A 12378-nucleotide genomic window follows, 5' to 3' on the forward strand; every position below is an offset into this window, starting at 1 on the left:
ACTCCAGTGGGCGGAGCCAAAGTTGTGATGATGATGTAAGCGTTGATCTTCTTCTGCAGAGGCGGTCTTTCAGAGATCACATTACACAACGGGCTCGGTTACAATAAAAGCTGTTTTTGGACTAACAAGGAAGTTTTCAGTTCTGAAACACAGGATATTCTTATAATATGATGAACTATATGTCAAAAGCTAAGGGAAATTTCTCAGTTCATGACCCCTTTAAAACAATGCAACTAAAATGTTTTATCAACTAAAATTAACTTTTTGAGAATGCTTTTAGGGACCAAATAACTTTGAACGACAATCTATTAATGTTGCTTGTTCACAACGTTGAGAGAACCTTGCCAGAACGTTCTGAGAGCGTTAGACCTTCAATGATGAGTGTGATGCTTGACTTCATAGAGCTCAATGCATTTGGGAATGTTAATGCAACTCAAACCACACTTAATGGACTTCAGATAAACATTTCTAGAGATAGTTTGCTTGTATCCCGTGGGCTGATGTTCCTCAGTGGACGTTGCAGAGAGAATAATTTGTGGTGCCACTCAGTCTTATTAGGATCCGTGAAAACACACAGGGAAACATCGGTTGTTGTCTTCGTGATGAAAACACTTTTTCTCAAACAAACAAACTGACTCATTATATATATTTCAAATTGACTGTAAACATGTTGAAATATAAATGAGTTTTAAAGGAGTTGTGCTAGCAGGATGACGTGAGGAAAGGATAGCCGTCTGTGAAATTGTTAGTTTGATCAATAATTCATGGCGGGGATATTAAACAAAAGAGGAAAATAGCTTATTTATGTAGCGTTGTGAGGAAAATGAAGACTTGATGACACGAAATTCTTTCATACCATTACTTTTATTCAGCAGGGATGCATTAAATTGATCAAAAGTGACATTTATAATGTTACGAAAGATTCTATTTCAAATAAATGCTGTTCTTTTGAAATTTCTAACTCATCAAAGAATCCTTAAAAATAAAATGTATCACGCTAACGTTAAATAATGCTAACAAACATTAATTAATGTTAAAACATGTTAGCAAAATGTTAAACCATGTTAGTAAAGTGATAAAACATGCTAGCAACATACTAAATCATGCTAGTAACATCGTAATTCATGTTAAAACGTGTTAGCAAAATGTTAAATCATGAAAGAAATGTGTTAAAACATGTTAGAAACATTGTAAACATGTTATCAAATGCTAATTAGTTTTAACAACATACTAATTAATGATAATAATGTTAAAACATGTTAACAAAATGTTAAATCATGTTATCAACGTGATATAACATGCTAGCAACATACTAAATCATGCTAGTAACATGGTAATTCATGTTAAAACATGTTAACAAAATGTTAAATCATGTTATCAATGTGATAAAACATGCTAGCAACGTACTAAATCATGTTAGTAACATGGTAATTCATGTTAAAACATGTTAGCAAAATGTTAAATCATGAAAGAAATGTGTTAAAACATGTTAGAAACATTGTAAACATGTTAGCAAAATGCTAATTCACGTTATCAACATACTAATTAATGATTACAACGTTAGCAATTTGCTGAATCATGCAAACAATGTGTTAAAACGTAGCGACATGATAGTTAATGCTAGCAGCATGTAAATTAATGTTAAAAATGATATCAAAATGTTAAATCATGTTATCAATGCAATAAAAAATGCTAGCAACATACTAAATCATGTTAGTAACATGGTAATTCATGTTAAAACATGTTAACAAAATGTTAAATCATGAAAGAAATGTTAAAACATGTTAGAAACATTGTAAACATGTTATCAAATGCTAATTAGTTTTAACAACATACTAATTAATGATAATAATGTTAAAACATGTTAACAAAATGTTAAATCATGTTATCAACGTGATATAACATGCTAGCAACATACTAAATCATGCTAGTAACATGTTAATTCATGTTAAAACATGTTAGCAAAATGTTAAATCATGAAAGAAATGTGTTAAAACATGTTAGAAACATTGTAAACATGTTATCAAAATGCTAATTCATGTTAACAACATATTAATTAATGATTACAACATGTTAAAACAAGTTAGCAGTTTGCTAAATCATGCAAACAATGTGTTAAAACGTAGCGACATGATAGTTAACATGATAGCTAGCAGCATGTAAACTAATGTTAAAACATGTTAATAAAATGTTAAATCATGTTATCAACGTAATAAAACATGCTAGCAACATGCTAAATCATGTTACTAACATGGTAATTCACGTTAAGACATGTTAACAAAATGTTAAATCATGTTAGCAACGTGATAAAAAATGCTAGCAACATACTAAATCATGCTAGTAACATGGTAATTCATGTTAAAACATGCTGACAAAATGTTAAATCATGTTAGCAAAGTGATAAAACATGCTAGCAACATACTAAATCATGCTAGTAACATAGTAATTCATGTTAGTGAGTAAATCATGAAAGAAATGTGTTAAAACATGTTAGAAACATTGTAAACATGTTAGCAAAATGCTAATTAATTCTAACAACATACTAATGAATGATAATAACATGTTAAAACATGTTAGCAAACATACTAATGCACGCTAACAACATACTAATTAATGATAATAACATATTAAAACATGTTAGCAACATACTAATTCATGCTAACAACATACTAATTAATGATAATTACATGTTAAAACATGTTAACAAAATGTTAAATCATGTTAGCAATGTGTCGCCATTTTTCACAATTTCCTACACTGATAATAATCATACATGTTTCTTGAATAAATTCAGCTTTGATCGCAGGAATAAATGTCACTTTACTATATATTCACATAGAGAACAGATGATCTACACTGGAGGAATATTTCACTGTTTTACTGGAGTTATGATTTAATAAATGCAGACTTGCTGAGCAGAAGAGACGACCCCTGTGGTCTACAGTCTAGCATGCATGTTTGATCATTTTATTGATGTGTTCATTATTGAAATGAGTTGTTTTGTTATTGTGGCATCAGCTAACAAAGTGAACTTCACTGGTTTCTCTCCGGACAGTCAGTCGCGGCCCCGATGTAGCAGTGGATCAGTCTGATTAAGGCGTCTTGTCACTCATTCATGTGCTGTTCAGCCTCAGGCGGCGTCTCTCTCTCAAGGGCAAGAAAGTGGGCGAATGCGCTTGCGGTGCATTTTTCAGTCTAAAATGAGTCGCAGTGGCGTAACGTTGCAGCCTGTGTATTCAAGCGGTGTCCCATTTCTTAGCATCCACAGGAAGGAGTGAAGAGACGCACATGCTGACACAGCAAAAACGCTCAACTTGTTTTTCTTTGGCTTGTTTCAGGAGTTTGCTTGTGTTGCGACGGTGCAGTGATTTTGATTATGGCAGCCGACGTCTTCATCACAAATATTACTGTTAAAGTGCTTAATGCTAGCAACATGCTAATTCGTGTTAACAATATATTAAAATATGCTTGTAGCATGCTAAATCATGCTAGCAACATGTTAACAATATGTTAGCAACATGCTAAGTAATATTAACAATGTGTTAAAACATACAAGCAGAATGATAAATGTTACCAACATGCTAATTCATGTTAACTTGTTAAAACATGCTAGCAGCATTCTATACCATGTTAGCAAACATGCCAAGTCATGTTAATTATGTTATGTTATGATAAATTGCACTTTCTGTAAAGCTGCTTTGAAACAGTGTGTATTGTGAAAAGCGCTATACAAATGCATTTGAATTGAATTGAATTGAATTGAATTCATTAATGTTAACATGTAAGCAATGGGTTAAATCATGTCAACAATGGGCTAAAACATGTTAGCAAAATGCTAGTTTATTCTAACAAAATGCTACACCAAGTTAGCTACATGTTAATTCATGTGAACAATATGTTAAAACATGTTAGCAAAATGTTAAATCATGTTAAAACATGTTAGAAACATAGTAAACATTTTGACAAATGCTAATTAATGATAACAACATGTTAAAACATGTTAACAATTTGTTAAATAATGCAAACAATGTTTTAAAACATATAGCGACATGATAGTTAATGCTAGCAGCATGTTAATTCATGTTAAAACATGCTAACAAAATGTTAAATCATGTTATCAACGTGATAAAACGAGCTAGCAAAACATGCTGAATCATGCTAGTAACATGGTAATTCATGTTAAATCGTGTTAACAAAAATGCTAAACCATGTTAGCAATGTGTTAAAATATGTTAGCAACATGGTGATTCATGTTAAATCATGATAACAAAATGCTAAAACATGTTAGCAGTGTGTTAAAATATGTTACCAACATGGTAATTCATGTTAAAACATGTTATCAAAATGTTAAACCTTGTTAGCAATGTGTTAAAATATGTTAACAAACATGCTAATTCATGTTGACAGCGTTTTAAAATATGGTATCAACATGTTAATCATGTTACCAGAATGCTAATTCATGATAGCAAAACATGCTAAATCATGCTAGCAAAATGTAAATTCATTCTAGTAATGTGTTAAAACATGTTAGCATTGTGCTAATTCACACTAACAACATGCTAAAACATGTTAGCAAAATGCTAATTTATGTTAACATGCTAAAACATGCTAGTATCCTGTTAATTACTGCTAAATCATGCTAGCAATGTGGTAAATCATGCTAGAAACGTGTGTCCCCTCGCTGTCACAAACTTCAATTTTTAACAATTTAATTCAAACTTTAACTTGTCAATGTTTCAAACAAGGCTTTTTCAAGCCAACTCCAAAGTTTGTTTATCTAGTTGTCTTTCATGTAGTGTGTTATACAGCTCTTTGTGAATGTAAAAGATCTGCAAAGTTACAAAGATCAAAGATAAAAGGAGATATCGTCTCTTAAAAGAAAGAAGCGATTTTGAACCGCCTGAAACTGCGTAGGTTTGTAACAACTTTGCATAATGCTGGTCATGATTGGCTGAACAGCGTCTACTTTTCCCCACCCCCAAACACTGTAGTTGTAGCTGAGACAATTGATATACATAATAAAGGCTAGATGTCTCATCCGCACTGCTGGCCAATGGAGGTCGAAGTCCGCACCTGGCGGCCATCTTGTCACAGTCAGCTTGCTCACTCGTAACATTGTGATTTAATGGAGCATGTGCTTTTTAAAAAAAACATAACTTGCTCAATTTTCTACCAATTTTCTAACTGTTTGGTTTGTTAAAAACCCCAGAGATGTAGTTATGACACTGCATACTTATGAATAATTATTCATAATTTGTTCAAGCATCCAGAATTACAGCCACGTTAATAACGTTTGTAAGAAACCAAACCATTTGTAAATCCGTCAAGATTTCAGCGAGATGAGAGTATTTGTGTTCAGATCACTCACCTTACATCAGCTTGCCTGTGACAAGATGACCGCCAGACAGTTTGCCTGTGACAAGATGGCCGCCGGTGATGACGTTAGAGACCCCGCCGTAAGACATCTAGCCTTTATTATGTAAATCTATGGCTGAGACTGGAAGAGTTTTATTTGTGTTGTTCATGTCGACCAATCGCAACAGACTGAGCCGTCTGACCAATCAGAGCAGAGCAGGCTCTCTGAAAGGAGGGGCTTAGAGAGGCTGAATCTTCTAATTAATCGTTTCAGACACTGTGAGAAAAGAGCAATGTGTATTATGAGAAGTGCATGTCAAACTATTCTAGGAGACTCCGAAACACAATTACGAACCTTTAAAATAGCATAATAGGGCACTTTATGCATAATTAATATTATGGATGCCACTTCAATGCACTTGATTTTGATGTTTACTGATCCTGTGCTTGCATGCTCCCTCAACAGGAACTGATCACAGCCTGGTACATTGGCTTCCTGTGCCTGATCCTGGCCTCGTTCCTGGTGTACCTCGCTGAGAAGGAGGATAATGAGATGTTTGAAACCTACGCCGATGCGCTCTGGTGGGGTCTGGTAAGCACTTCAAACTCCCTTGCCATTAACCAGTGTAACCAGTACATGTTCCATGTCCACAGATCTCTCATAATGTGGTCTGAGATTGATATTATTCCAGATTGCATTGATCTGTTTAATTCCCTGGATAACTCACAACTGCGCTACTTCCATTTATGGACTGATAAACACTATTTGTTTTCTTGCACTCAATGTTCTGTAAGTGGTGCATAAGCACTCATGCATTGCTGTATTTCATATTTTCAGCTTTATTATATGGTTAATCAACACTCAGGGTAGTTTCTCTATCAAAGGCAGCAGTTTCTCTCGGGACTGTGCCAGGAAATTGCTGGCGTGATTCCTCTGGACATAAACTCAAGGACATCAGATAGACTAACAGCTGAAGCCGACACACAGGACTAGAAGACGAGCGAGTCTGTGAGGATTATTAATTATGCAGGGATGTTTATCGCTCGTTGAGTTTGATGAGATGATATTTCAGAAAGATCACAGAGGAATTTTGTGTGGATGGAGTTCGTGGACTTGCATAATTTAATTAGTTTTTTCTCTTTTTTTTCTTTCTGATTTGCTTCTTGTGTGAGCCATCTGTATAAATCATGAGACCAGAAGGACCAGAGATTATGTCTGTAACCATGCATACATGTATTTTTGCTGCTTTACTTTGACTGGCCTTCATGTCGGATCATGTATTTAACCCTCTGGTTCTCTTCAGTCAAAAATGACCAAAACATTTTACGTTTTGAAATTATAATTTTTTTTGCTTCATTGTAATGGGATGACGCTTGGTGACTTTTGTCGCATTAGCTATGTGAACACGCAAACAATTCATGGAGATGATTCGGTTATGTTAAAGGGTCGGAAAAAAAATTGTCACACTTGTCTCCTTTGCGGTCAAAAATTACCGACATAGGAAATGAATGGGAAATCTTCAATAATACAAAAACTCAGGGAATCTTTTGGTGATATAAACCACAAATCAGCCATGATTCAGAAAAAAAGTGCACAGCGATGTAGGGGTGACTCTCTAAAATATCAAGAGTGCAAAATAGACACAACCAACTCCCCCCACACATATATATATATATGAACTAGTGCGACTATAACACAGAGACTATGACATGTTTGCAAATGTGTGAAACAAAATCAACAATTCAGCCACAATGCAGTAAAAAAAAAAAACAGCAAGGAAAAGGTTACACTCTAAAACATCGAGAGTTCAAAACAGACACACACACTCAAACACACACTCATGTAAACACACAAACCACAATATAATACCCATACAAATGAACTGGTGTGGCTGTATCAATGTGGTAAAATTGAACCAAAATTCTCAAATAAGAGCTTAAAATAAGATCTATTATGCTGTGATAAAACATACCTGTTAATTTATGTTACATTTTTATTGAATTTTGATGTTATATGTTCAAAATGTTCTCTCTGCTCAGGTTTGAATGTAATAAAATTAATGCAAAAACTGACACTTCAAATCAACATAAAAAAAAAATCTAAACCTTGACAAAAAGTAGTCTTTGAGAATATCTAAGAATAAATCCAAATCCACAACTTAATAAAAATAAGTATTTATGTCTAAAAACACTAGAGAATTTACTTTATATAGAGGTCTATAGGAATCTAGTGGTCAAAACAGGGAATTACATCCGTTTTTCTTTTTTTACTCCGACCACATGGCCCTAATCTACCTTCAAAAAAATTGATTTTGAATCCCTTGTCTCTCTTTTAACATGGAATACTGTTTTAATTGAAAAATAATTGAAAAATATATTAGAAAGAAAATGTGTATTATTTTCAATGGGGTAAAATAGCTAATAAAAATGTATAAATATTGCATTGTATCATTAAAAAACCCCTCAAAATTCTAAATAATAATCAAAAACTATTATTGAACTAAAATAAGTGGGGGGGGGGGGGTTACATTTTAAGACCGAGTGTGACCCTTAAAAGAAGAGGACCAGAGGGTAAAAAAAAAAAACAGACAAAAGAACAACGGAAAATCAAAAAAGAAAATCATTATATTATATTATATTATATTATATTATATTATATTATATTATATTATATTATATTATATTATATGTGTGTGTGTGTGTGTGTGTGTGTGTGTGTGTGTGTGTGTGTGTGTGTGTGTGTGTGTGTGTGTGTGTGTGTGTGTGTGTGTGTGTGTGTGTGTGTGTGTGTGACAGTACATTGCCCAAGAATACTCACAAAGGGCAAAACAAAACCATGTGCAAAGAATAAGTCCATGGTGGAACCAGGGGAAAGCCAGGAGCAGGAGAAGCCAGATGTATACCAAGACCACAGTCAGCATGCATTTCTAGGGCGAAGCCAGAGGAAAGGCAGGGCCCGTTGGAGCCGATGGGATGGAAGGCAGAGGTGCAACCGGCAGCCAGTAATCCCGAACCTTGGTGATGTCTGACCAAGGCGCAGCCGGTGGGACGAGGGAGCCTGGTGGAGCAGGTGGGATGACGAGCCAAGGTGGAGCCGATGGGTCAGCGGACTGAGGTGGAGCCGATGGGTCAGCGGACTGAGGTGGAGTCTGGGGCTCTGTGGCTTGAGACGGAGACATGGGATCCTCACATCAAGGCGATGCTGGGGACGGGAAGACCCGAGGCAAATCAGCAGTACTGCATGGAAACAGCTGAGGATGAGCTGAGGGGCAGACAGGGACCAGAGGAGGAAGGGCGGATGAAATATGCAGGTTAAATAGAGGAGGTGGGAGAGGGAGGCTGGGCGGGTAATCTGAAGATTCTGAGGGTGCTGGAGATATAGGACATACTGAAGAGACAGGGATGTTTGAACTGGGTATTGTCAATGACATCAAAAAAACAGTCTATTAAGGCCTCTAAAAAGTCCAATAAGTCACCATAGTCCATATTCACCTTACAGTGACCTTGCATCCTTACCTTGCAGTGGCGGGCCATCCATGCCCTCAAACTCCACAAGTACTCCTTTGGCGACGGGCATTTTTGCAGAACTGGGTATTGACATTATTGGCACCTGGGTATTGGCACCTGGTCAGACATTATATTGGGCTGCGGCTCTGGGGCGGAACACGGTTCGCTGTCTCTTTTTCCGCGGCAGGCTCCGTGTTTGCGGTGGCATCAGGCTCCGTCTGGTGGATGTTGGCTGACTGGGCACTGGGTTAGGTGGAGGGGTGCTGGTGGGCTCAGCGAGGCCGATGGTGAATGCAGAGTTCCACACATGCAGCGAAATCTTGTTGAGGACCAGATGAGAACTCATGGAACTATAAATACTGAACCAAATTATGACTAATAGGCTACAGGCTACACTAAAACAGACTAGAAATTAGGTCAAGACAAACGGGAACAAACAAAGCATACTCCTCACAAATCAATATATATATATATATATGTGTATTATATTGTTTAAACCAGGGGTTTTCAAACTTTATGATGCCAAGGACCCCCAAATATGATGAACCTTCCTAGAATCCATCTATATATTTTTTAATGTATGGAAAAAAACATTTTAACTGTTAGATACATAGTTAGTGTGACATTATAAATACAACATTGTTTCCAAACTTAAATTGGTTATACTTAATGTTAGATGTATAAACCTTAAATTATTTGTATAAGCAACTTTCACAAATGTATTTAAGCAGCTTGCGTACTGTGTTAAGAATACTGCCTTACAACCCCAGTGAGCGAGATAAAGGGAACTATAGTGAGAGAAACTCACTAGAAAGATACAAAGCAAACATATACAATTCTGGAAAGTATGTATATGGCGAGAAAGTTGAAAAACATTTAGAAATGTTCAGTAGACTTTATCCATTTTTGCTTTGTCTTTTTATTCTCTGAAATTTTCTGGGGACCCCCTAGAACCTTCTGGAGGACCCCAGTTTGAAAACCCCTGGTATATACAATATAAGAATAACAAAATGAAAAGAAAATCATTCTGTTCTATTCTATCATTTAGAATATTTTATTATAATACAATTTGCACGAGCTCACCAAAATTGGACAGTTGAAGACTGGAAAAATGTTGCCTGGTCTGTTGAGTCTCAATTTCTGTTGAGACATTCAGATGGTAGAGTCAGAATTTGGCGTAAACAGAATGAGAACATGGACCTTGTTACCACTGTGCAGGCTGGTGGTGGTGGTGTAATGGTGTGGGGGATGTTTTCTTGGCACACTTTAGGCCCCTTAGTGCCAATTGGGCATGGTTTAAATGCCACGGCCTACCTGAGCATTGTTTCTGACCATGTCCATCCCTTTATGAGCACCATGTCCCCATCCTCTGATGGCTACTTCCAGCAGGATAATGCACCGTCACAAAGCTCCAATCATTTCAAATTGGTTTCTTGAACATGACAATGAGTTCACTGGACTAAAATGGCCCCACAGTCACCAGATCTCAACCCAATAGAGCATCTTTGGGATGTGGTGGAACTGGAGCTTCGTGCCCTGGATGTGCATCCCACAAATCTCCATCAACTGCAGATGCTCTCCTATCAATATGGCCAACATTTCTAAAGAATGCTTTCAGCACCTTGTGGAATCAATGCCACGTAGAATTAAGGCAGTTCTGAAGGCCAAAGGGGGTCAAACACAGTATTAGTGTGTGTTCCTAATAATCCTTTAGGTGAGTGTGTATGTATTTATGAATATATGATGAGATGGTGACCCAGAAATCTTAGAGAGCAGCCAACGACGATGATTAAATTACTGTGCAGGAACAGAAATGATTTCATGAGTAACTGGAAGCTGACGGCAGTTTTTCTCGATGTCCCACAGATCACTCTGACGACCATCGGCTACGGCGATAAATATCCCATAACCTGGAATGGGCGTCTCCTCGCCGCGACCTTCACCTTGATCGGCGTGTCCTTCTTCGCACTGCCTGCGGTGAGTCTCTGGGGAGCCGTGAGGAAACCAGCAAATAAAGTCTAACAGCTTTAATGGAGTGCTGTGTGGAGAGCAGAATCAGATCAGGGCAGTTTACTATGAATATAACAACCACAGCTCCTGATCCATAGCAGTTCTGCTTTAGTGGAAACACATCTGTGAATCATTTCAGATTCATTGAAACCTTAGTTTAGCATTTTGGTAACACTTTATTCAAAGCCTTTATAATGCATTTTATAATGCACATCCATAAATAATAATTGTAACCAAAGTCAAAATGCATTATAATATTCGCAGGTTCTTGAAATTCCTGAGATGTGAAATCTGGTTTGTCTTGTGTTTTTATGCATGATACATTCTAAAGGTTTAACAGTGAGTAGAACTGTGGTTACAATAAACCATGAGATCATACAGTGCATTAAAAGGTGAATTACAGGGCATAATTAATGCATTAAAATACTTTTAAAATGCATTATAAGTTTTAGCAGAAATTGGAAGATATCCTTTCTAGTCCATGTATTGAAAGCCTTCAGACCGTCCACATTCACAGCCAAACCTGTTAACAAATATTCCGAGAGAATGTGACTGCATTATTAGACTGTTTTGCTGCTCAATAAAAGAGCACTTAATCAGAAGATCTGACACTCCGTGTTAGTGCAGCGTAACAGACTCCGTTTCGGGAAAAACTAGGTCCAATCATCATTAAAAAGTTTCTTTTTACGCTCCGCAGGGAATTCTGGGTTCTGGGTTTGCCTTGAAAGTTCAGGAACAGCATCGGCAGAAACACTTCGAGAAGCGCAGAAACCCTGCAGCCGGCCTCATTCAGGTAATCTGTCTGTCTGCCTGTCTGTCTGTCTGACTGTCTGTCTGTCTGTCTGTCTGTCTGACTGTCTGTCTGACTGTCTGCCTGTCTGTCTGACTGTCTGTCTGTCTGTCTGACTGTCTATCTGTCTGTCTGTCTGTCTATCTGTATTTCTCTCTGCCTGTCTCTCTGTCTATCTATCTTTTATTCTATCTCTGCCTGTCTGTCTTTCTGTCTATATGTCTGTCTCTCTGTCTGTCTGTCTATCTATCTATCTATCTTTTATTCTATCTCTGTCTGTCTGTCTATCTATCTGTCTATATGTATGTCTGTCTGTCTGTCTATATGTATGTCTGTCTGTCTGTCTATATGTCTGTCTGTCTGTCTGTCTATCTGTATCTCTCTCTGCCTGTCTGTCTGTCTGTCTGTCTGTCTATCTATCTATCTTTTATTCTATATCTGTCTGTCTGTCTGTCTATCTGTCTGTCTGTCTGTCTATCTGTATCTCTCTCTGCCTGTCTGTCTGTCTGTCTGTCTGTCTGTCTGTCTATCTTTTATTCTATCTCTGTCTGTCTGTCTGTCTGTCTGTCTGTCTATCTGTCTGTCTGTCTGTCTGTCTGTATCTCTCTGCCTGTCTGTCTGTCTGTCTGTGTCTGTCTATCTATCTTTTATTCTATCTCTGTCTATATGTCTGTCTGTCTGTCTGTCTGTCTGTCTGTCTGTCTGTCTATCTTTTA

At 36.9% G+C, this 12378-nt stretch overlaps 1 protein-coding gene across 6 annotated transcripts in view; it reads left to right on the plus strand.

The window, feature by feature from the left end:
- Positions 1 to 12378, plus strand: part of kcnq2b (potassium voltage-gated channel, KQT-like subfamily, member 2b) — a gene marked incomplete at both ends in the record, with an annotated part of 81670 nt that overhangs the window by 34306 nt on the left and 34986 nt on the right. For all 6 annotated transcript variants that reach the window (XM_079840327.1, XM_079840328.1, XM_079840331.1 and 3 more), the window contains 3 exons: positions 5822 to 5947; positions 10729 to 10839; positions 11570 to 11665. In XM_079840327.1, coding sequence (XP_079696453.1) covers positions 5822 to 5947; positions 10729 to 10839; positions 11570 to 11665 — 333 coding nt within the window. The remainder of the gene's footprint in view (positions 1 to 5821; positions 5948 to 10728; positions 10840 to 11569; positions 11666 to 12378) is intronic.

The sequence above is a fragment of the Gobio gobio genome (genome assembly GCF_949357685.1).
Source record: "Gobio gobio genome assembly, chromosome: 17".
NCBI classification, from domain to species: Eukaryota; Metazoa; Chordata; class Actinopteri; order Cypriniformes; family Gobionidae; genus Gobio; species Gobio gobio.